This window comes from Alligator mississippiensis, chromosome 5, assembly GCF_030867095.1.
Source record: "Alligator mississippiensis isolate rAllMis1 chromosome 5, rAllMis1, whole genome shotgun sequence".
Classification (NCBI taxonomy): domain Eukaryota; kingdom Metazoa; phylum Chordata; order Crocodylia; family Alligatoridae; genus Alligator; species Alligator mississippiensis.
This window is the reverse complement of record NC_081828.1, coordinates 82,934,896-82,960,132: the sequence shown is the minus strand read 5'-3', so window position 1 is coordinate 82,960,132 and position 25,237 is coordinate 82,934,896. Positions and strand designations below refer to the sequence as shown.

General features: G+C 44.2%; 2 protein-coding genes across 4 annotated transcripts in view; one reads left to right on the top strand and one right to left on the bottom strand.

Annotated features, from left to right (window-relative positions):
* TEX10 (testis expressed 10) overlaps nucleotides 1-14,613 on the top strand; it is a 126,115-nt gene extending 111,502 nt beyond the window's left edge. For both annotated transcript variants that reach the window (XM_014603036.3, XM_006260385.4), the window contains exons 13-15: nucleotides 10,297-10,478; nucleotides 11,547-11,757; nucleotides 14,371-14,613. In XM_014603036.3, the coding sequence (XP_014458522.1) occupies nucleotides 10,297-10,478; nucleotides 11,547-11,757; nucleotides 14,371-14,484 (507 nt within the window). In that variant the 3' untranslated portion in view covers nucleotides 14,485-14,613. The remainder of the gene's footprint in view (nucleotides 1-10,296; nucleotides 10,479-11,546; nucleotides 11,758-14,370) is intronic.
* Nucleotides 14,614-14,870: 257 nt separating this feature from the next.
* The window catches only part of INVS (inversin), a 227,694-nt gene continuing 217,327 nt past the window's right edge, over nucleotides 14,871-25,237 (bottom strand). For both annotated transcript variants that reach the window (XM_014603023.3, XM_019485218.2), the window contains exon 17: nucleotides 14,871-18,774. In XM_014603023.3, the coding sequence (XP_014458509.1) occupies nucleotides 18,659-18,774 (116 nt within the window). In that variant the 3' untranslated portion in view covers nucleotides 14,871-18,658. The remainder of the gene's footprint in view (nucleotides 18,775-25,237) is intronic.

Genomic DNA, 25,237 nt, shown 5'->3' with positions numbered 1-25,237 from the left:
GAGAGTCGGGCACTGCACACAATGTCTGGTCCAGCAAGTGTTATGCTTGAGGATCACTGACTCCATGCTGGTAATACTGGCTTCCTCAAGGATGCTGGTGTTTGTGCAGCAATCTTTCCTTTCGATGCAGATGATTTTCTGGAGGCATCATTGGTGATACCACTCCAGGCTCTTGAGATGATGATCGTAGGTCACTTACATTTCACATCCATAGAGGACTAACCCTCAGTGCCACCCTAACCAATCTCCTGAGCTCGTTGAAGTTGGCCCTTCAGAAGTCTAGCACTGCTGCACTACTAGTTGTCTTTCCCATCTTAGTGAATCCTATCAACTGGTGGTCACTATCCCCTTGGTTACCTTGTACCTGTAGATCCCCCACCAAGTCTTTGCTTGAGGCCAGCACCAAGTAAGTAAGGCATGTTCCCTAGTGGGACTGCATACCTCCTGTGTTAGATGCAGGTCCTGTATGCAGGTTAAGAACCTACATGAATGGGCAAATCTGGCTGACTGCTCCTCCCAGCAGATGTCTGGGTAATTTAGGTCACCCATGACAACTAGGTATTTTGAGCATACTGCCTTCGACAGCTGTTTCAAGAATTCTAGATCTAACTCTTTCTTCTGGTGTGGGGGTCTGTAGTAGACCCCCACTACCAAATCCCTTTCATCCCTACCCTCTTGTAATATGACCCATAGGACTTTGATTTGCCTTTCTTCTGTCCCCATCTTCATTACAGAAGATTATAATTTATGAAGTGAAGTTCATAAGCTCATCTCTGAAAGGTGTTTTGTAAATTCCCTTTGAGGATTAGAATTGAGCGATTGGAGAGAGAGTGGTTGTTTTATGAGAAGTGTGCACCTACAGGTAATTGGGTATTTTTATTTTTGATAGATTTTTCGGTGTGTGTTCATTCTGGTACGCAGTTGTTTGGTTTCGCCTATATATTTTCCATCAGAGCATTTAGTGCACTAGCTGAGATGTATTACATTTCTGGAGGTGCAGGTAGGTGTAAGATCCAGGAATGCTGATGGTTCTGTTGTGGGGTGCAGTAATTGTGGACGTGGTAGAGATGTGTTGGCAGGTTTACATGTTTTGTCCCAGCATGGTCTGGATACATTGTGTGCTTTGGGCCATAGGAAGTTTGCTTCTGATGAAGAGGTTGTCGAGGTTTGGTGCTTGTTTAAAGGGTAGGATGGGTGTGTTTAGGGTGATTGCTAGTTCTGTGTAGATATGCATGTTGCTCTGTGGGTTTCTTGTACTTACTATACTTTTGAAAGAGCCACCCAGATACTACATGAGTAGTTGCTGCAGTACAAAAAGAAAATCCCCACAAATCACATACGATTAATTATGACATACCATCCTTCCCTGGAACCTACACGGAAAATCCTGAAACAATTGTTTCTGCTTTTTAGAAGACTCAAACCATTTAACTGCCTATAAACCATTATAGTTTTCCTTTAGTCTTCATAAATACTCAATTTATATACTTAGAATTACGTTAATACTTTCTCATGAACATCACTCCAGATCCCTGATCAGCTTCACTGTTTCATAGATTCATAGATGCTAGGGTTGGAAGGGACCTCAATAGATCATTGAGTCCGCCCCCCTCCATAGACAGGAAAGAGTGCTGGGTTCAGATGACCCCAGCTAGATGCTTATCTAACCTCCTCTTGAAGACCCCCAGGGTAGGGGAGAGCACCACTTCCCTTGGGAGCCCATTCCAAACTTTGGCCACTCTAACTGTGAAGAAGTTCTTCCTAATGTCCAGTCTAAATCTGCTCTCTGCTAGCTTGTGGCCGTTATTTCTTGTAACCCCCGGGGGCGCCTTGGTGAATAAAACCTCACCAATTCCCTTCTGTGCCCCTGTGATGAACTTACAGGCAGCCACAAGGTCGCCTCTCAACCTTCTCTTGTGGAGGCTGAAGAGGTCCAGGTGCCCCAGTCTCTCCTCATAGGGCTTGCAAGCCCTTAACCATACGAGTGGCTCTTCTCTGGACCCTCTCCAGGTTATCCACATCTCTCTTGAAGTGTGGCGCCCAAAACTGAACGCAGTATTCCAACTGCGGTCTGACCAGCGCCCGATAGAGGGGAAGTATCACCTCCTTGGATCTGTTCGTCATGCATCTGCTGATGCACGATAAAGTGCCATTAGCTTTTCTGATGGCTTCGTCACACTGACGACTCATGTTCATCTTGGAGTCCACTAGGACTCCAAGATCCCTTTCTGCTTCCGTTCCACCAAGCCGGTCATTTCCTAGGCAGTAGGTGTGCCGGACATTTTTCCTCCCTAGGTGCAGCACTTTGCATTTCTCCTTGTTGAATTGCATTCTGTTGTTTCCTGCCCATATGTCCAACCTGTCCAGGTCTGCTTGTAGCTGTTCCCTGCCCTCCAGCGTGTCTACTTCTCCCCACATTTTTGTGTTATCCGCAAACTTGGACAGAGTACACTTCACTCCCTTGTCCAAGTCGCTGATGAAGACATTGAAGAGTATTGGTCCTAGGACCGAGCCCTGCGGGACCCCACTGCCCACACCCTTCCAGGTCGATACCAACCCATCCACTACAACTCTCTGGGTGCGACCCTCCAGCCAATTCGCCACCCACCGGACTGTGTAGTCATCCAAGTCACAGCCTCTTAACTTGCTCATCAGTATGGTGTAGGATACCGTATCGAAGTCCTTCCTGAAGTCTAAGTATATGATGTCAACCCCTACTCCTGCATCCAGGTGTTTTGTAACCTGGTCATAAAAAGAGACTAGATTAGTCAGGCATGATCTACTTGCTACGAACCTGTGCTGGTTTCTCCTCAGCATCATTTTTCCTGCCAGGCTCTTGCATATGTGACCACATTGGCCCTTTTCCAGTCCTCCGGGACCTTGCCTGTGCGCCATGAATGTTCAGATATTCCCGCCAGTGGCTGTGCAATGACATGGGCCAGTGCCTTCAGTACCCTCGGATGGAGCTCATCCGGGCCTGCCGACTTAAACGCATCCAGTTCCTCCAAGTGACTCTACTATGCATAGACCCTGAGATGGTGCAGTCTGGCGCCTTGCTGCTGCCTCTCTACAATCCCAGTGAGAGACTTGTCGTGCCCCTCACTTAAGAATACTGAGGCAAAGAACTCGTTGAGGAGTTCAGCCTTGTCCCCCCTGTCCGTCACCAATTGCTTCTGCCCGTTTAGTAGGGGTCCTATTCCACCCTGGGCCTTCCTTTTACTCCCTATATAGCTGAAAAACAATTTCTTGTTATCCTTAACTTGGGATGCCATCCTCAGCTCCATGGTAGCTTTGGCCTGTCTAACTGCCTCCCTACAAACGCGAGCAGAGGAACTATACTCTGAATCTTCTCCAGCCTGTTTATATAAATCTTATACTGAACATAAGAAGGGACATATTTGGTCTCACCAGGGGTCCATCTAGCTCAGTATCCTGTCTCTAACAGTGGTAGGAGTGGATGCTTTAGAGCAGTGGTGCCAGCTTTGTGACCCTGTGGGCCAGATGAGTGGTGTGGGGTTGGACTGCCAGCCAGATTCTGTGTGAGGTCAGCGTCCTGGGGTGAGCAGGTGCCAGCCCATGCACCATCCTGACCCCAGGGGCCCATATCTGATGACAAAGTGACCCTCTGTTAGGCTGTGTGCTAATATGGTCTAGTGTGCAGGGCCACATTATCAGCTCCACTGGGCTTTCCCCAAGTCTGGAAATTAGGCAGCAGGGGAGTGGCTGTTAATACCACCACCACTCCCTTCCACCAAATTTCCAGACCTGTGGGAGTCCTGCAGGCCAGATGACCTGGCTCTGCAAACCAGAGTTTGAGCACCACTGCTTTAGAGTCAGAGAATTCAACTGGTATATCTAGAGTGACCTATCTGCCATTCATTACCTTCCCTGGCATCCACCATCATTGATTTAGAGATGCTAGAGGATATATCTCTGACTGTTCTGTTTTTCTCTGGTGATCAGTATCAATTTCCTTTTTTTTAAGTTCCTTTGTCATCATTTTGCTTATGGCTTCTGTTTCTTATATTTTATTATTTATTATTATTATTTTTTTAAGCCTAATTTCCAAACAAACTGTTTCTTAGGTTTATTTTTCAATGATGTGGCATGTGCTATTATAGAATCATGGAAAATTAAGGTTGGAAGGGACCTCAGGAGGTCATCTAGTCAAACCCCCTTCTCAGAGCATGACCAGTAGGGCTGTATGAAACAGCTGTGTTTTGATTTGGTTTCGGATTTGGCAGTTTTGGAGGACAGTAATTCATTTTGGTATTTCAGATCACTGTCCTGTTTCACTTCGGCACAATCTGCTTCGGGGTCTCCTCCCCACCACTGCCCAACTTGTGCAGCCCCGGATCTCTGCACCCAGCAGAGTCAGGTCACATGACAGGGACCAGCAGTGCCCTGTTGTGTGACTTGGCTCCGCAGGGAGCAGAGATCGGTGCCGGGGTCTCCTGCCCACCCCATGCAGCCGTGGATCTCTGTTTCCTGCAAAGCCAGGTTGTGTGGCAGGGACCAGCACTGCCCTGCCGTGTGACCTGGCTCCACAGGGAGCAGACATCTGCACCGGGGTCTCCCATGTCACTGGGGCAGGCAGTGGCAGCAAGGAGACCCCTGGCATGGATCTCTGCTCCCTGTGGCAGCTGGCTCCAGCCCACATGGCTTCCCTCGCATGCTCTGCCAGGGCAGGGGCTGCACATGAGTGGCAGTGAGCGCTGGCAATACAGGCAGCCCAGTGGAGGCTGCGCCCCTTGTGCGATGTGCAGTGCAGGCTCAAGCTGCACCCTGCTGGGCACCTGCACCCGCATTGCCCTGCCTGCTGGTGCTGCCACAGTCTGCCAGGGCTATGCACCTTGGGGTGTGTGCAGTGGTCCCCACACTTCCCACCTTCCCTCATACTCGCACCCTGCCCATCCATGCTGCACTGCTGCTACCGCCAGCCCCATTCCCACGCTCCACACACCTGCCCAGCTGCAGCCCTGCCCCCGCTGCTTCCCTGCCTGGTGCCAGCAGGAGAGTGGGGAAGCAGGTCCCCAGGGGCTGCAACAGTGGCAGCAGCAGTCCCACACACAAGCTGCTGCTAGCTGGGCTGGGCCTTCCCGCTGACGAGGGTGTGAGCATGACAGTAGGGTACATTTGGGGATGTGTGTACACGTGGATGCCTTGCTCCCACCCTTGTGGGCAGAAGGGCTGGGCAGGGTGCAATTTGTGGGTGGATGCTGCAGGCCAGATGAAAGTGCTTGGTGGGCTGGATCTTGCCTGCCCTTGGGCTAGAAGGAACCATTATTATATGTCTGTGTATGTGTATACATATGCAAGTGATTTTACTGCCTTTCAAATATATATGAAAAACTGTTGTGTTCCCTATTAATCCCCTCTTCTCCAAACAAAATTTGCCTACTTCCTTCAACCTTTCCCTGTATTTTCCAAACTCCTCGTAATCTTTTGTGGCTTGCCTCTGGATCCTGTCTGATTTCTCTGTATCATGAGCTTATGCATGTGTGTATGTTTGGCTATGTGTCTGTCTGCCTGTCTCTCTACCTCAGTTCCTGACTCCCTCAGATCCCTTCCAACCAGCTTCCTGCTTAGGTTCCTTGTTTAGTATTTTTGCATTTGTTTTTTTTTTCTTTCCTAGGTGTAGCACAGTGATTCTTAACCAGGATGCTATGGCAACCTGGGGTGCCTTGAGATCCTTTCAAGGGTGCTGCACAGTGTTACATATGCAAACATGATTCACCAGATAAACCCAGAGATTTCACATAGGAATTCATACTGTTAAAAATATTATGACATGTTGCGGTCTTTCTGAGTTAAGTGCCATAGAAAAATTGTATTACTTTTTGGCTGTCATAACATGGCACAAAATTTAACGCTGGCTTTATCTGATGGGTGCCTTGAGTCCAAAAATGTTGAGAACCACTGGCACAGCACCCTACAATAGCCCATATTGGCTTCACTGTTGCGGCCTATTAGTCCTTATTTCCAGTTTGATAACTTTGAATATTAGTCCTGTCCTTTGTAAGTGTTTGCACCGTCCCAATTTTGTCATCGGCAGACCTGATTAGTATGCCGTCTGTTCCCACAGCCAAGTCATTAATTAAAATGTTAAACATTACTGGACCCAAAACAGATCCTTGCTCACTCCTGCCAGTCTGGCCTTCATACATTTATAATGGGGTTTTTTTGCTTGCGATTTATTTAACCAATTTTGTATTCACCTAATAGTAATCCCATCTACTCCATGTTTCTCCGGCTTACTTTTTGCATGCCAGCCCTGCCTCTTGTGCTTCTACTATGCTGAGGGTATAAAGAGCAGCATGCACTTTCTTCTTCTTGGTTGTTCTCAGCTGTCTGGGTGGGTCGGAGTATTTTGTTGTCAGTTTGCTTTGCATCTTGTATACTACTCAAATCCCAAGCACAACTTTTGCACTTAATTCTTTGTTTTGTTTTATGTCTTACTAATTTAGTTTACTCTTTCCTTCTTCCCCTTATTTCTGTTTAGTGCAGAGTGGGAAGATTTTAGTCTTTGGATTGAGCTTTGGTGCCCTCTTGTCATACCAACCCCCTATGAGAAGCAGGATCATCCCTATCTAAGCCATCATAGAAAAGTCTTTTCTAATCTATTGTTAAAAAACTTTAGGAATGATCTTCATGTACAACTACCAGGCGTAGTGCATTGCAAGCAACTTTTAACTTGCCACGGATAAAGCAGCGGGGGATGAGGGCACTGCCAAGAAGTGGTTTGTTAAAAATACACTCAAGAAATTCCTGAAGAGATTCCTGAAGAGCAAGGCCTTTTAGGTTGGATTTTTTTACTCCTGATCTAAATATCCAGCCTTGGTTATAGCCACCACCCAGTTTTTCTGAGGAAGATGAGGAAACCTGAGACATCCATATCAATGGGAGGGAGGTTTCTTTCCCAGCCCTATGTGGTGACTAGCAAAGCCTAGATGCAGTGCTCCAGCCGCTGCCTCACCAAGGCAGAGTACAACCAGAGGATGACATCCTGGGACTTGTTTGAAAAGCATTGGTGGATGCAAGCCAGTTTTGTTCGCTTTGCCAGCTGCGGTATTGCATTGGTGGCTCATGTTCATCTTGTGGTCAATCATGACTCCCAAGTGTCTTTCAGTCGTGGTGCTAGCAAGTGTAGCATTTCTGAGCCTACAAGTGTGGTGCGGGTTTTTTTTCTTGAGGTGAAGCACCTTGCATTTCTCCATGTTGGATGCCATCAGGTTTTCATCCACCCACCTTGCAAGCCTGTTGTGGTTGGCCTGGATCACCAGCCTCTCCTCAAGTGTTGACATTCTTCCCCATACTTTGGTGTTGTCTGCGAACTTGGCCAGTACACTTCTGACACCAGAGTCTAGATCATTTTTAAAGATGTTGAAGAGTACAGGTCTGAGAACAGAGCCGTGTGGGACACCACTGGTCACTGAATGCCATGTTGATTAACTTCCATCAACTACCACTCTCCAGGTCTGACCTTGGAGCCAGTTCCCCAGCCACCGGACTGTAGTGTAGCAGAGGCTGCAATTGGCCAATTTTTCCATGAGGACATCATGGGACACCAGGTCAAAGGCTTTTTTTAAAGTCCAGATATATGATGGATGAGGCCAGATTAGACTAAGCTAAAACAGAAAGCTTTCCCCCCTTTTGTTGCAGGAACTTGGTAGCTCAAGTGAAATAGCAGATTTGGAAAAAATGGAAAATGAAAATGTTGAGCCTCCTAGGTCTGGGGGAAGAAGAAGCAGGATCCTCACTTTCAAGATCACTGTCACCAGATATACGATCCTTCATGAGTAGCTGTTCAAGACAGTCGAACTTTTTATCAAGCTTTGCAGACAAAATGTCAAAAGAAGATCAAGAAAAAGCAGATGAGACATTAGTTCAAGCTATATTTGCAAGCAGTACACCTCTTTCCATAATTGAAAATCAATACTGGAAGGAACATTGCAAACTAATTCACCCATCATATAAGTTACCGTCATGTTATCGCTTATTACATTCTCTGTTAGAGAGTATGACAGAGTTCAAACAATGATTATCTAAAGGATTGCTCAAGCAGAATTGCTGACTGATGTCAGGTGGATGGACTGATATACTAGGAAATCCTTTATTGAACATTGTTAGCAACACCTGAACCAATATTCCTGAAAGCACTTGCTACCAAATCTTCTTGTCATACAGTTGAATACATAATCAAATTACTGAGTGAAGAGACTGAAAGTGCAGGTCCTGCCAAGGTACAAGCCCTTGTAACTGATAATGCAAGTAACATGAAAGTTGCCTGGCAAATATTAAAGGCAAAGTATCCTCAGTAGTATTTGGCTGTCTTGTTCATGGGTCGAATCTTCTGGCGAAGGGCATAGTAAATGTGAATACAATATTGGCAAACTGCACAGCGATTGTGAAGGTATTTGACAATCTTCATGTTGCTAATCAGACTTTGAAGAAATTACAAAAAGAGAAGCAGGGGAAGGAAAGCGTGCTTCTATTGCCAGGAGAAACTAGACAGGGCTCAGCTACAAAGTGTTTACATAGTTTGCTGCACACAAAGAGCTGTTTGCAGCGTTTTTCAACAGATGACACAGTATCCCAGATTATTCCTGTGAACATTTGGAAGCAGATGCTCGACAACAATGTGTTCTGGGTTCAAGTTCAAGGAATTTAGCTATCAAAAAACTTGGAAGGGGATACACCAAATCTTTCAGATATTCCAGAGATATTCAGACAACTGAATTAAAATCTAATTGACCTTTTGCCTTCTTCACCTCTATATGAAAAAGAAGTAGAACAAATGTTTACTAAAAGATCTGAGTTTTGCTCTCACCCAGGTTCACCTGGCAGCAGACCTTTTGCATCCTCAAGACAGAGGACAACATTTATCAGAGGATGAATTATCTACTGCTCTCGATACAATTAAGTAGCTAAGAATGTCCCCAACAGCAACGAAATAGCAGAGATGACAGACATTGCCGAGTACCACGCAAAAGAAAAACTTTGGAGCAAAGATGCCATTTGGCAGGCAGCAGAGAATACCTCTCCTCTCGCATGGTGGAAGGGATACTGTAACACCCGACTGTTGTCCAGGATTGCTCTAAGGATCCTAAGCATTTCACTAACAGCAGCTTCTTGAAGGCTTTCACCTCAATCGAGACAAAAAGGAGGAATAAACTAACAAATGAACGTACCTGGAGAATCAGTCAGAAGCACAACTAGTGAAGAAGATGCAGTGTGATGATAAGTTGCACAGTGCTTTGGGTGTGCTAAAATTAGTGTCAACAGTTTTTAGTGCCTTCATTTTTTTTCCTTAAATTTAAACAAACAATGTAAGGGAAGTCTGTTATTGTGTATTGTCTTTTACATTTTTACAAGTATTCCAATAAAAATAATCTCTCTCCACATAAAGCTTTGAATTTGTTTGAATATAACATTTAAACCACATTAAGTGTGTTGTATTTAATTTTTTCCTAACCTAATATTTCAGTTCAAATACTTGTGGCTATTGGGACATAATATTAACATGGGGGTACTTTTTTCATTTTGTTTACTAAATATAAGTCAAATAAACATGCTAAATCAGATCATGCTCTATTTAGGGCATTGGAAAATTTTCCAATTCAAAATTTTCTGGAAAACCCACATCTCTATCTTATAGATCAGATTAATACCTTATAGTTGAGCTCTCATGTTTGGTTTTTAGATATTATTTTCTCAGTTTCTAGGTTGGAAATGCTGCAAAAAATAGGCATTGGTTTCTGTGAAAGGGTGTGTGCTTATAGGACTTGTGTGCTTGAGAGTGCCAGTGCTCCAGCAAAGCCCTCTACAGTTCTTGATGGGAATGATTTTAGTGCTGGGCTTTTTGATTTGAGAGATTTTGAGCGGAAGAAAAAAGTAATTGTACGGGCTTCCATTTAGTGCACAGTATTCTTCAAAAAAAAATAATACACATGCGTGCAGACAGGCACACGTACAGAAGTAATGCGAGTGAGCTACTGTTTTTGTTTTGCTCATCTTTATTCAAATACTTTGCTTGCAAGTACAATAAAATTGGCAGTGCTCTATGTTTAATTGTTATTGCATATTTAGATTTATTTTTTCTTACTCTCCAATTAACATGGGAGTCTTTTCATAAGGGAAAGTAAAGGTGATTTTTTTAAAAATGTTGCTCAGTGTGTTAATTTGAATGGGAAATAAACTGGTATTGTCGTACTGCAGAAGGGAAGTGTTCTACACTAGCCATGCTTATGTCAGCAAAAGATTGTACGAGAGGTAACGAACTTGTTTATCTCATAGGTTGGAATGGCTGTAATACCTGATAGCACAGCTGGATCCATCTTGTATGCCATAAATAAGCTCCTGGATCAAGCCTGCATTTTAAGTGAAAATCTACACAAGTTTCTGGCTTCTTGCTGTTACAGTCTGCTTTATTTCCTCTTAACTCTAGACAAAGAGGATGCAGAACATATACAGAAGAGGTAATACCTGTTATCTGATGACTTAAAGTTGTTGTCTGTCATTTATGACTTGTGGCTATAATGAAAAAACAGAACTTTGTGCTTGGCACATTTTCATGCTTATCCTGAAATAATTGTTGGATTTGGGGAAAACCTTCCCTGTGTACTGTTTCTTCAAAGCTTTTGCTTGTTGCAGTTATTGCAGGTCTGTATCCGGGTCTTAGAAAGATACCTTAATCTTTGGATTTAGCTGTTGGCTTTATTAGGAACACTGAAAGTGAATCTTAAAATTCTTGGATTTAGAAAGTCATTGTTTTAAGAAACTAGTGCTTTTAATTAGTCTGTACTCCTAACTAGCTAGAATATTGAGCTTTAGCAAAGCTTCTCAGATATAATTTATAAAATTTGGAAATTTAGTTTTATTCAGAAAAACAACAAGTTATATTTAACTCATGCAAATATGTTTATATCTGTGGGTGGAATGCATTTTTTTTAGTTTTCCATAGTAAACTATTTAAATACAACTTAAATGTTTCTTGTAATTGCTGAACAATAACATAAAAATAAACTGTAAAATAAACAGTAACTTCACAATTAAGTTGGAGAAATTCCATAAATAAGCAGGTTTCTTAGATAGTAGTATTATTTCATTCATTACTCATTAATATAATTGCATAAACACCCCAGTTTCTTGTGCCTTTTAAATGCAACAGGTAATAGTTGCCTTTCTGTATGGTGAAAACTAGACATGCACTCGTTCCCTGCTTAACCAAGTAGCATAAATATCCCATAAAGGCTTCTTCAGTATTTGCAAGATGCAGGGCTAAATTAAATGTATATTCTTTTCCAAGTAATATGTAAAATTTGTGGAATATTTCCTTGTTTGGATTCAGCTTGTAAATTCCAGAATCCCATTTATAAACGTCAATGTGTGTATGGCCAAAAATTACAATGAAACCTGTTCATTTTAGTTGGGTGATCACCTTTATTATACAGATGTGAAGGTAAGTGGGAGTGTATATCAGAGGTGTTTCTATGTTTATCTTTTTCTAGTCCTGGCTCATTGACTGTTACTTACCCTCTCTTCAGGGATGTGCTGTGGGGGTCATGTATTTCAATGCTAGCACTCCTACCGCGAGTCTTGAGGTTGATGCTGCAAAGTCTCCAAGTGAGCAGGGTCTGTCGAGAAGAAATGCCAGTCATTGCTCAGTTGCTTCGCTTGCTAATTCAGCATGGGCAGCTCAGAAGCCACATGGTAACAAATGAACTTCTGGTGCAACAGCTTATCAAGGATATGATGGTATGAAACTTTTTTTTTTTCCCCCAGGGGACTTCAAGGATATTGTATTTTAATGAAAGTCAACCTTTTTGACAGGCGTACCACAAATTAGCCTCACACTGTCTGAGTGACACTCTGATCCTTTTCCTTTACCTGGTCTGCTGCTCTGCTTTCTGCTTCCTGCCCTGTCTGCTGCTGCACTGCTTGTCCCGTCCTCAATCTGACACATTCCACAAACAGAGGATGCTTGTGGCACCTGTGCTATTGGCTGGCTACTCGTTACAATCTAGTAGAAAGTATAAACTTAAATATCTGTATGCAAGACTAATTTGGACCACATGCAAAAGAGTCATCTAGAAAGTGGCCTGTAGAGCAAAGTTGCAATCCAGAGTTGCCTCCTTTGTACCTTGAATAGCAGCCCACATAGTAGGGATTTGTGTTTCTGGACATGTACCACTTGTCAGTGATGACCTGCCTCCCCGGCTGCTGCTGAAATGAGGGAAAGCCGCTGTGTCTCTAACTGTTAATGACAGGAGGGCAGCTACTGTTGCTATACAATAGTCTCTTTGTAGGTAGCACAGCTCTGGCTCTCTCACTTATGGGGGCTGTCTTGGGGCAGTCTTGTCCTTATGCTGCAGCCATGGTGAACATCAGCCAAACAAGTGGTTTGTTGTGTCCCAAGATCTACTGAATGACAGTGCTTTAGAGGTCACTTATTTCTGTTACAGTCAATGGCTTCCTATACAAGGGACTGCACTTGATGTGCACAGAACAGGGTCAGTCCACAAGCTGAGAATGAAACAGTAGATTTGCTAAACTCTTTTATTTAGTTATTGGTTTAAAAAAAAAAAAAGGAACCTGATCATTTCAGTGACTTTCTTTTCCTGAGTTACAGAACAGCATCAAATCAGGACATATCTTCCCAAATTATTATTGTGCTTAGTCAGTGGTCCAGTACATATAACTCGCATCTCTGCCTAAGCAGCTGTTGAGAGAGGGCAGTTTCTGTGGTGTCAGGTTTCCTTCTGGCTAATTCTGGAATGGTATACACCTTGCTGATCCTGTCTCTAAAATATTGCTGGTTATAATGGATGCACTACCTGCCATTGCTACTATCCAGAGTGGCTACTGACAGGATTTGTGTGTGGTGTGACCACATCCCTTCTGCTGCTGTAGGTGTTATAGGAAGTAGATGGTCTCAAATACCTTACTAGGTTTGAGCAGAGTAAGTTAAAATCATAAGGTTAAAAGTGATCTCAGGAGTCATCTAGTCCAACCTCCTGCACAGATGGAGAATGAATTGATCCTAAACTGTCTCTGATAAATGGCCATTGAGCCTGTCCTTGAGAAGTAAGAGCCTCTCAAGCAAGATTCAGCTGCTTCTCTAGACAGTTTGTTTCATTGTCCTGCCTTTCCCATATAGTAAGAAGCGTTTATTGAGTTCCAATTACAATTTTCATTGCTGCAGTTTAAATCTACAACATTGAGTCCTGCTCTGTGTGGCAAAGAGCTGTTATCCCTCTTTATGATAAACTTCGGAATACTTGAAAACGGTTACCATATTCTCCTCTCCTGCAATTTCCACCTCTCCAGGCTAAATGTACCCATGTCTTTCAATCTTTCCTTTTGCAACTTGCCTTCTAGCCCTTTTATCATAGTTTCATAGTAGGTAGGGTTGGAAGGGACCTGAGCAGATCATCTAGTCCGACCCCGTGCCATGGGTGGGAAAGAGTGCTGGGGTCAAATGAGTCTATCTAGGTGTCTATCTAGCCTCCTTTTGAAGACCCCCAGGGTAGGAGCGAGCACCACTTCCCTTGGAAGTTGGTTCCAGATCCTAGCTGCCCAGACAGTGAAGTAGTGCCTCCTGAATCTACTCTTGGTCAACTTATGGCCGTTATTCCTCATTACTCTTGGTAGTGCTCGGGGGAACAGGGACTCTCCCATTGCCTGCTGGTCTCCCAGTTTATAGATGGCCACCAGATCCCCTCTCAGCCTTCTCTTGTGGAGGCTGAACCGGTTCAGGTCCCGTAACCTCCCTTTGTAGGGCCTGCCCTGCTGCCCCCTGATCATGCAGGTGGCCCTCCTCTGGATCCTCCTGATGCTGGCCACATCCCTCCTGAAGTGCGGCACCCAGAACTGGATGCAGTCCTCCAATTTAGGATTGAGTCCCTGAAGCCCCAGGAGTGCCTGCTTACTAGGTTCCCTGCTTGCAGATGTGCTCCCCTGGAATCCCGTAGCGGAGGATCCCCTGGATGCATGTATTATGCTGCCATGCCTTAACTTGTGGCATATCTCTGCAGATGGGGGAACCCCAAGCAAGTGCTCCCAGGGCTTCCAGGGCCTCTGTTTGCATACGCCTGCTCTGGAAATCCTTTGCCATGGAATTTCCCAGATGCACATATTGCAGTGCTGCATCCTAACATGGGGCACACCTCTGCAAGTGGGGGAACCTGTGGTGTGTAAGAATTATGGATGATATGAATGGTTAGGATACTTGTATGCGAGTTCTTGTTTGTAAGGGAGTGGCTGGTTAGCCTAAAAACATACAGGTAAGAAACTGAAGCTCATGAATATTATCAATAAAATGTTTTGGGTCACTTATGGTTTTCATCGTGTTTTCTGTTTTGTCCCCAGACACAGAAGACTGGTGAAGTCCAAGAGCAGTGGCTCACAGACCTCCATTACTGTTTCAACATATATCTTGCATCACATCCCCAAGGACCTGGTGCTATGAATACAGTATATTGAATAGATGGAACTTGTGCATTTACTTAAAATGTTTACTTCTGTTTGTTTTAATGGAAAGTGTTGCAACAATGTTTGTCGTAAACAAAGATCATAAAGTGGAACTTAAAATAAAATTGTTTATAAAATCTGTTTGCTAAATGCATTATCTCTGTCTTTAAGCAGGAAAGTAACATTTTGACAAAAGTGGCTTTGTTGACCCTAGTAGAGGACAAACTGAAGAAAATTAGTTACCATATATTAAATGGTGTTGCAGTGATGTGGAGAACATTTTTGCCTTACACTGATGCCAACCAACCTCCAGTTTTAAAATAATAAAATTAACAAATACATTTACATAGCTTTATTGCATTATATTCTCCCTGAAAAAAGGATGATGACACTGCAAAACAATATTTTGGATGTTTATTGAACATAAAAAAGCAAGGGACTAAAAAATGATAAAGGCAAAGTAATCTCAAAATGCAGTATAGAACTCCAATTTCATAGTTTTATATGAAGCTATGAAAAAGGATAGAGATGCACCGATAGAGATTTTGGGGCCTGATACTGATAGATGATATTTAAGGATGCATATTGGCCAATGGCAATCTGATTTCCGATACAGCTGCATGCAGCTGGTAAGTCTGTTGTGGTGGAAGGGGGAGCAAGGAGGGAAGGGTGTGTGGGGAGGATGGATCAGCAGCTGGGGGGCAGTAGTAGGGGGGAGTGAGGAGCACTGGCACGGGTAGGGGGCTGTGTGTGGGGAATGAGACACACCAGCAGGCCTGTGTTCTGTGAGCTAAGGGGGCAGGGGGAACTCTGACTTTTTCATTAGTAAAAGACCCAAAATCACATACCAAAATTTATAAGTACTTAGAATTTATTTTATTATAGAGACTGAGGCACTGGTAGGCTTCCAAAGTGCTTTAAAATAGCAAATATATCAATAAAACAATGTGTCCAGCTGATACCTGTATATATAATGGTGTTTCATTTTAATTGGGGGTTTTAAGTAGAGAATTTGCAGTTTTTGTCAGAGAATTTGTGATTTTTTTTTTTTTTTTTTTTTAATCAGGGAAAACTGGGATCCCCGAGTATCAGGAAGTCCTCCTGCTTTTCAGTTTCACTCCAGAATGATTCTGGTTTTGTTTCCACTGAAGTCACTGAAGGAGACCCTAGGATGTATAAAATCATATGCAGAGGAATTGAGAAGTGATAGTGAATATGCTTGATAAAAGATAAGGAGTAAAATCCTGTCCCCCACTTGCCTGAATGCGGCCAACATTTCATCCTGGAAATTCAGTAGTTCCTCTTTCAAGTGAAACTCAATGTAGCGTGTCTCCTCAGTGAACTATCAGTGTGCAAGTTGCTGTTGAGTACGTACCTTCGTTCCTGGTGGAGGCTGCGCTTTCTGCTCTCCCTAGACTTTGGGCACTTACACAACTTGTATTTTTCATGCCATCAGGCCCCTGAAAGTGCTCTACAGCTGGGATGTAACACATGTGCATGGCAGAGCAGTTTTTAAATGGCCAGTCGCATGAAAAATTAACCCTTGTCAAATCGGGTATTAAATGAAGGTGCTCTAAAGCAGAGCATGTTAGGGAACTTGTTAATTTTTCATCCTTTGTGGGGCTGTCAGCAGGGGGTGGGGGTGAGGAGGGAGAGAAGGAGGAAGCAGTAGGCAGCTGCTGGCTGGGCTTGCCTTGGCCAGAGCTGGAGGGGCAAGGTGGGGTGAAACAGAGACCTCTTGCCTCGCAGGCCCCCACCACTGCTACCCTGGCTAAAGTTTGTTTGTTTTTTTAAAATTGTATCCGAGGCCAAATTAGCCAAAACTAATTCCAAATTCAAGAGTCCAGAACCACAAGTGGCCCTGCTACCGGCAAACATCCTCCACCCACACCTGGGGCTTCGCTCATTTCCAAAACCTTTAACGGGCATCCTACTTGCAGGCCCCAGCCCGGAGGCTTCGGGTTCGGATGCCCCCGAGTTTTGCTTGCCCTCAGCCATGTGGCTGCAGGAGGAAGCAAGGGAGGAGACTCGCATTTCCATAAACTGGGCTTAAAGCCGCTGTACCTCCGCAGGTACTGAACCACACCGGAAGAGCAGTTCTCCTGAGAAGTGGTTCAGGAAAACTGCCTTCTTGGACACAGATGCATGGTATTTTCCCTGCCAGGTTAAGAAGCCACTATGCTTAATCTGAGCCTTCAAGAGACCGAGAATTATGCATGATATTAGTCCAAGAGGTATTGGGAGCAGTCAGGCTGGGCCCATGAGGCGAGGGGGCTCTGTTCCACCCTGCCTCCCCTCTTCCCACCCCCCAAAACTCTAGCTCTGGCCAGGAAAAGCTGATCCAGCAGCTATCAAAAGACCCAGGCAGAAGGTAGGGGAAAGGAGCCTCCCTTTGTCCCTCAGGCCCAGCCTGGCTTCCTCCAATATCCCAGCCAGGGTAGCTGGGGGTGCTTGTGAGGTGGAGGGGCTCTGTCCCATTCCACCCTGCCCAACCCCTCCAGCTCTGGCCTAGCCAGGCCAAGCCCAGTCAGCAGCTGCCTGCTGCTCCCTCCTCCCCCTGCTGACAGTCCTGGAACTGGTGGGGAGGTAAGGGGAGGCTAGGGAGAGGGGTGGTTTGGCAGCCTCCTCGGAAATTGCTGGAGTAACCCACCTGCAGGCTGGGCTGATGCAGATTGGCTCAAGCCCCCCAGTGCAACAGGTGAAGGTCTGTGGTTTGGGGGCGGGTGAGAGGGGAGGCTCTAACTCATGGTGCTTTGTGTTACTCACCCATCTCACTATAGGGGGTTTTAAACTTTTGACACTGAATTTGAAGGGAAATAGACAAGCAGTGAAAAAGATTTAACAGTTTTGGAAAAGCTTCAGTGTAGCTGGGTTCTGCTCATCTACTTTGTAACAAGGAATTCTCACCCCACAGGGAATTCCACCACTCCCATTTATTTTCATCTCTGATTTTTTTTTTTTTTTTTAATCTTTTTTTCATGGAATGAAAAGCTCTGAAGAACTTTCATTTGGGACTGCTGAAACTTACTTTGACATTGTTGACTGGAAGGAAAAAAAATGACACTTTTGGTCAAAATGAAACATTGGTATCTTATCTAAAAGTGTTTATTGATGGATGTAAACACGCAGGACGTGGGGAGAAATTAGTTTGGGTGTACCAGAGTATGCCAGGATGTATGATGCGCTGGGTGGTGCTGAGCAAAATTAGTCTCCTAAATTGGCTGTTCTGCTATGTGAGAGGCAAGGATCTTTGTGGGCGATATCTTTTATTGGACCAAGTACACAGTTGGGTTAAATTTTAGACAAACTTTTGAATGCAATGCATTCTTCATCAGGTCCCTGTTTTGAGTTTCACCAGGGTGACCTATCCTTTTATTGGACTGTAAAAATGCTTTTGTAAATTGGTATAAGCCTTGGTAGGGTTGGAGAATAGAAAAATATAGCGATGACTCCTCTATTTCAGATGTAGATAAATGCGGTTATAAGTAACACTTTCAAAATATATTTGCCAGTAACTCTGAAAGAGGCATGCTGAAACAGCTCAGCAGTTAAGGCTGGAACCTAACTCTCACTTGTACACAATTGCCAAATGCCATATAGACTTCAGCCTGTTGGTAAACAAATTGGATTTTAGAAGCTGTGCTTCATTGTACACAAAATGAGTTCAACTCCCTGAACATCTTGCTTTGGTATACAACACAGAAATAATACAATAATCAAAAATACCTCTGCTGGTTTAGTATTTAGCATATTTTTTTTCTTTTAAATGGTAAAAAAATACATACAAAAATACAAAGAAAATACAACCTGTGCTTATTCTTTATGTTCTTGTCAAGTTCTTCCTTGCAACTCTTCATTTGTGGTTAATACAGTAATTCTCATCCAGGGTGTTGCAAGATCTTTTTAAGGGCGCTGCAGGATGTCATGCAATATTAGAACTGTCAGGTGTGCAAACACTTGCACACGATTCACACGATAACCCCCCCGAGATTTCAAATTGGAAGAATCCACAGTGTCAAAACCTTTCTGCCCTGTTGTGGTCTTTGAGTATATTCCAACAGAAGAATTGCTCTAGTATTTTTCCATAGTCAAAAAAACAAGTGAAACCTAAGAGCTGGTACTTTCTGAGGCATGCCTTGTGTTGAATGACAGGGGTCTTGAAAAAACAAGGTCAAGAGCCATTGGCTTAATGCTTGGGTCTTGTGCTTTTTGATTTTGCAGCAGTGGTCGGTCTGATGTTGTATGAAAACTGCTTCTTTTTTCCTGTATTCTCAGGCAGGTGTATATGCTGTAGGTTGTTTACTGTAAAGGCAAATTATTTGTTTTTTGAGAGATGATATTAATTTGTGACAAAAAGTTTTCATTTCTTTTGCATCCAACTAGATGATTGTAAGCATGCATAAGTAATCAACATTTCCATCTCTGTGTAAGGGCCCTTAAGAGAATTGTGCAAAGTTTCATCAACCTTCTAGGGCAGAGGGTGGCTGAAATAAGGCAGCTAGGTCTGAAGGCGAGCTGCCATTTGCAACCCAACTGCTGCTGCTCCAAACCACCTGCTGTTGCTTCAGTCCTCTCTGCTCTGTGCTGAATTCTCTCTTGCACCCCCTACCGTAGCCACTGCTGCTCAACACCAATTCCTATTGCTGACTGCCACCAGCCGTGAAGTTGGTGATGAGAAAAGGAGCAGCTGCAGTGAGGGGGGCACGAGGGAGGGTTGGGGTGGCAGCAGGCAGTGCTGCAGAGAAATGGTTAGGAGCAGGGCAGCGAAGGGGGATGAGCCAGGGCAAGCTATGCTGCAGGAGGTTGAGGGGACCTAGGTGCCCCTTCTAGATCAGCTCTGGTATCCCTGTAAACACATCCTATTTATGCTTCTGCACCACTCTTCCCTGCCATGGGTTGCATGCAGTTGCTGGTGTGTTAAATCTGGTCCACTGGCAAGGGCAGATCTGGCGGGGGGGGTACAGTGGTGCAGCTTTCCCCCCTGCCCCCTTTGATTCTTGCTCCACTCAAACTTTAAAACCAGCAACCTGGGAGGGGAAGCAGCATTTCTATTCAGGCAGTACTGAGACTCAATTGACTTCATGGCACATTGTGATCTCCCTAATTCAGGCTAATCTCCTAAAATGTTAATGACCTTCTCCTTTTTAATGGGCTTGATGTTCCACTAAATAATTTATCCTTTCTTCTGCAATTTTGCTTTTTCCATTCCAGGTAATGTGCCTCTTTTATTTCACAGTCCTTCAAACTGTTTTTACTTCTAGCTAAAAACCTTAACTTGGGTGTGATAATATAGGGCATCTATACACGTGCTCGGGGGTGGAATGGGGCGCGCTTTAATTAGGGTGGTGTTGAGAGCCACTCTAATTAAAGCACCTGCAGCATCACGTATATTCAATGTCCAATGCTTCAAAATGGCGGTGGGGGCACTTTAACTAAAGCTCGTTTGCCAAACTTTAGTTTTGAAACACAAGGATGCTAAATATATGTGATGCAGAGCCTGCTGGAGTATGCTAATTGGCATGCTTCAGCAGACTCACAGCAGACTAGATTCATCGAGTTTGCTCTGCTAAGTGCTGTCATGTGTATACATTAAGGCTGTGCGAAATTTCAGCAGCCATTTTGTTTTGGAGGTGTTTCAGGCCGTTTGGGCACCTGAAATGCCGAATCCAAATTGAAATGGAAGGCTCAGAAACATAGTTTCATAGTAGGTATCTCCAAAACAAAATGAGGCATCCAAAACGTTTTGGAAAATTGTGGAGTTTCGAAGCTGGGCTGCTGCGAGTCTGCTGAAGCATGCGATAGCAGATAAATAGACCAGGGGTTCTCTATCCTCGAGCTGCAGTATGTGGTGCCGCAGATGTGACTGCAGTGCCACGTACCGCACTTGTCTGGACGTCACCATAGTGTACAGATAGAGTTCCAGCTTCTCCTGCCCCTTCTCATTTCTTTTTTTTTACCTGAAGTATATCTGAACTTGGAATGTGGTCTTTGTACGTTTGTATTGTCCGGGTGCAGGGAAGCTGTGCAGAAAGCTCCTCTGATTTATGTAACTGACACGCCAGTTATTTTAAACAAATACTTTCAAGTTACAATTCTTTTTCCAAACTACTCCATAGTGACAGGAAAACCCTACTCCATTCTCTTCTCACAGGAAGAACATTTTTTCAAGAAATCCAGCAACCTCTATTTTTCCTTCTTCTCCCTGTCCCCGTTTCTTGTGCATCATTTGCTGTATTCACTTCTGGCTGCAGCCCCTGGTTGGGCTTACTGCTATACTACTCCTGCGAAGATGCCCAAATATTTACCTTTAGTGTGAACCCCAAAAAATCACTCATCCAGTACACATTATTAAGTTAAATGACTTCAGTATCAATCTCTGGACAGATTTTTTACAAGACAGGTGAACATTAAAGTTAGTACTGGGAGTCATTCTTCACCTTCCCAGATGTACCCTTTCATGAGAGAAGACTCAAATGTGACAGTCACTCTGACCTACTCCAGACACCTACGTCAGAAATAGTGTATCTGGCATTAGCCACTGACAGCTCTGAACTTTTCCAATAAACTTAATGTTGTCATGCACAAAGGGAGTCATAAGAAAAACATAATTTTCTTTAACACACAGGGAAAGTTCTCTAAGCTCCTATTAAGTGAATGAAAGTGGGTACTGTTTTAAAGCATCTGAGCAAAATTCTTATCACTGTCCTATTCATCACCAAGTTATGAAAGGTAAAGGCCACCTGGAAAAGAAAGCCCTTATACTTCAAAAATAGGGAGAGGGAGGAGAAGGGGAGGGAAGGGAGAAAGGTAAAGAAACTTGTGCTCTGAAAACCAAAGCTGTAAAAGGAACTGTTTCAATATTAAAATCTTTATTAGTTCCAGGACTGTATGCAGAAGTGGCAGTTAAACATATTTCTGATAGCTACCTGGACTTACTTGCAAAAGGAGGAGACATGGAATCTTAAATAGTGTAAGAAAAAGCTTGTTTGTTTCTGCTGAGGTAGAAGCTCACTTACAATTACACTGCAAATTCAGAAGTAGCTCTGCTGTCAGATATGCCTGATTTGAGAGTTCTGTCAATTAGCAATTTTTACTGGAATCTAATACATGCATTTTTATTCCTGTTTTATTTAATAATTTTCTTGACACCTAATATTCTTGCAAGGCAATGGCTTTGTTTTCTAGGGTTTTATAAGCATGCATAATTTCAGCAGGGCTAATGACCACAGGGGTTTTGAACTCTGTCCTCCTGCTTGGCTCTTGTTTACATGATCCTCACTAATATTTGTCTAAATCATACCAAGATAATGGTATGGCGTTAAACTAATGGATAGTGGCATTAAACACTAAAGCGTATGGCTGTTGGCACATGTTCATTTAATGGTGTGATGGGATGTGTTCCCTAATCCCAACAACTGGGCCCCTTGCCATGCCATGTGTGCATGGCAGGACACACAATTTTGAGATAGGGGATCAGGTCTCCAACATGCCATTACTATTCGCTGATGCATGGGGAGCCCAGGATCACGCTCTCAGGCTCCTTCTGCAGCAGCGAGTAGAAGGCTGGATGTCTGGTGAACCAGTGTGGTCCCATGCCTGGGACCACCCAAAAGGGGATTGTCAATCCCAGTACCAAGCCTGCACCAGGGTTTCCTTGCCCTTCAGCCCCTGACCAAGTAGCATCCTCACCTACTCCCAGAAGAGTCTTAACACATCTGACCATGCTTTCTAGCCTCTTTGAAGTCTGCCAGCTGGGAACTTGGTGCACAGAAGACATCCTCTCAAGTTGTGCTCTACGATCCCCCAATCCAAGATTCTCATATTGGATGAGGAAAAAATAAAAGCGGACAAAGAGGAAAGTCTTCACTTGGAGCTGCAACTGGTGGGAGCAGATTGTCCTAAGGACCTGGAACAACAAGCTGTGGTGGCAGACCTTCAGGATGAGTAGGACTGTATTTTTGCTCCAGCCCCCCACCCATGGGCAGATCCAGGATTTTTAAAAAGAGAGGTGCAGACAGTGTAGTGTAGGGGTTCCCAAACTATTGTATGCATACCCCTGTGGGTACACAAGACATCTCTGAGGGGTATGTGGGAGAAATTGTGTAACGACAGATTTAAATTTTCATTATAACAATTGGCATCTAAGAAGTTAAAATATAAAAAGTAGGCTGGTAGGGGTACCTGGGCGGCTGGTAAATCTGGAAGGGAGTATGCAATAAGAAAAAGTTTGGTAACCTCTGGTGTAGTGCATTACCACATATCGCACAACACACATTTTTTCCAGGTAAAAAACAACCTAGAAGCTTTGCCAATACGATTGGGGCCTAGGGCTATTTTATTCAGTTTAAGATCAAAGCAAAAACAACTATAACTTTATTGGAGCATGCATTAATTTGCTATATTATACATTTTGTATTAAAAACTGTATAAATGAGGTAAAAATATTTTAAAGTGTTGTTTCTTTAGTCCTGTAGTCATTAGAATTAATTGTACTTCTTTCTTAGATTCATAAAACAAAATCAAGTCATCTTGAGCATCTTGAGGATGCATCCAATATGCTTCACTGAAAGCTGTTTCCACTCCTAAGTGGAAATGCAGCCATCCAGTGACGGTGGTGACATGGAGCAAGATTGTGAGTAGGCTCTGGCCCAGCTCATAGACAACCCCCAGGAGGGACAGGAGTAGTCTAAGGAGTCCCTTCTGCTTTGGACTGTCTAGCATCAGCTGTTGAGACAAGACAGCTTGGATGGCTCACCTAAATTAATGTTTCTAGCTTGAGTTCAAACAGTCTGCTGGGCTGTGAAGTAGAAGTTACCTTAACAGGAGGAACTGGGAGATGGCAAAATTTACAGAAAAAAGAATAGCTTGATCAGTGGAACATTACTACCATTAAAAAGAAAGAGTTGTTAACACCTGTGGAATAAAGAGTTTAGAAGGAATGGGGTAGTTTATAATGAGCTGCGGTGTCAATAGGCTTCCTTGATGCTGCCTAAATAAGAAGGTTGTTGCCACTGCCAGGTATGGTTTTAAATGTTCAGTGGATTAGGAATGAAGGACAGGGTACACCTACACCACTGCACCTGCCCTGGATCTGCCCCGTCCCCCTCTCAAACACTTACTGGTTGGAAGGACAATTCCAAAACTGTAGTGATCTCCTTCAAGCAGCTCACCTTGCTCTCACTTGTAATGTCCAGCCTTGCCTTGAGCCTGGCACAAAGCAAGACTGGGTGCTTGCAACTGTTTTGCAGTGGGGTTGATGATACCACCTCAGTGAGAGCGTACAATCACCCACCAGTATGTTTGCTGTCCAGCTATCTAGACATTTCCTCCAGGCATCTGGGCCCTAGGTGTGAAGAGAAGGCTAATGGTTGTCAAGTGGAATGATGGCATACTGGCCCTTGCCAAGGTCGGTGCTATCCAAGGTGTCTCATCTCAACAGCTGGTGCACCTCCTGCTAGGCCGTCCAAAGCAGGAGGAGGGACTCCTCAGGATCCTCCTGTCTGTCCTGGGAGGGTTGTCTATAGGTTGGGTTTTGAGCTAGAGCCTCCTCATAACCCTGCTCCACGCCACCACTGTCACTGGATGGCTCCAGTTCCATCCCAGAGTCAGCAATTATGTGTGGCTCAGTGGAGTCTTCCCTAGCCTAGATCCCCATATTAAGGGCACTTGAGACTGGGTTAGTGTCATGAGTTCTCGTATAGTGCATCTTTAGTACCTTAGCCTTAGCCCTGTGCTAGTCCATGAACTGCCATCTCTGTTTCAATCTCCTTGCAAACAGCCTGGTTCTGATCGCTCTTCCTGAGGGACTGCTAGGTGCTCTCTTCATGTCAGATAGAGAGGAGATCCAGGACTCCCTGCTCTCCTCCAGATGCTGGGGCATTTTGTGGCCTTAGACCAAGGGTGGGCAATTACTTTGGCTGAAGGGCCACTTTAACGAGTTTTGGTGAGTTGTCAATGGCCACAAGGATATACCCCTTGTCAAACTGCTAAGCCCTCCCCCTTGACAGGTTCCCCACCCCCTGGTTGCCCCTAACTCCTGACCTTTGCCACTGTAAGTCCCTCTCCTTGCCCCCTGGACATACTCCTTTGGGGTAGAGGGGTTGCCGTCTTGGAACTGGAAGTCCTCCACTGTCACGTGGTCCATGACATAAAAAGGCCCATCCATCTGACACCAAAACTTGCCCTACTCACTACCGTGTTGGTCACAGTATGCTCTGCCCCTATCATATGGTCTCAGACATCAGAATGTCCTCCCCTGGACTGAGAAACACTGTCCCTCCGCAGGGCCCACCCTCACAATGCATAGCCTGCCCCTGGGGTCCCAGAAGTTCTGCCACAAGCTACAGGCATGACCGATCAGATAGTGAGGGGTTGTGACCCCTCTAACAACATGAACCATCACCCTCAAACAATTAGTGGGGGTTTTGGGGGCATTGGACCTCCCTGAGAACAGCACCAAACCAACTGAGTCAAGAGCCATGCACATAAAATCTTTCAGAAGAAATCATTTTTACAAAGTATAGATAAAAAACTCGTATACTAACAATAAAAATCTACTATAACATTTTCATTTTATTTAAAATATTTTTGTCCTGATTTATGTGCATTTGAATAGTGTATATATAAGTGATTGCATAATAGCTCAAGTCTTGCTCTTGTATATTGTGTGGAGAGGAGTAGGGGATATAGGTCCCTGGGTGTAGAGGGGGGTGTGTGGGACAGAAGTTCCATAAACCAGCTTGACTCAAATCAGTTAAGTCTGATA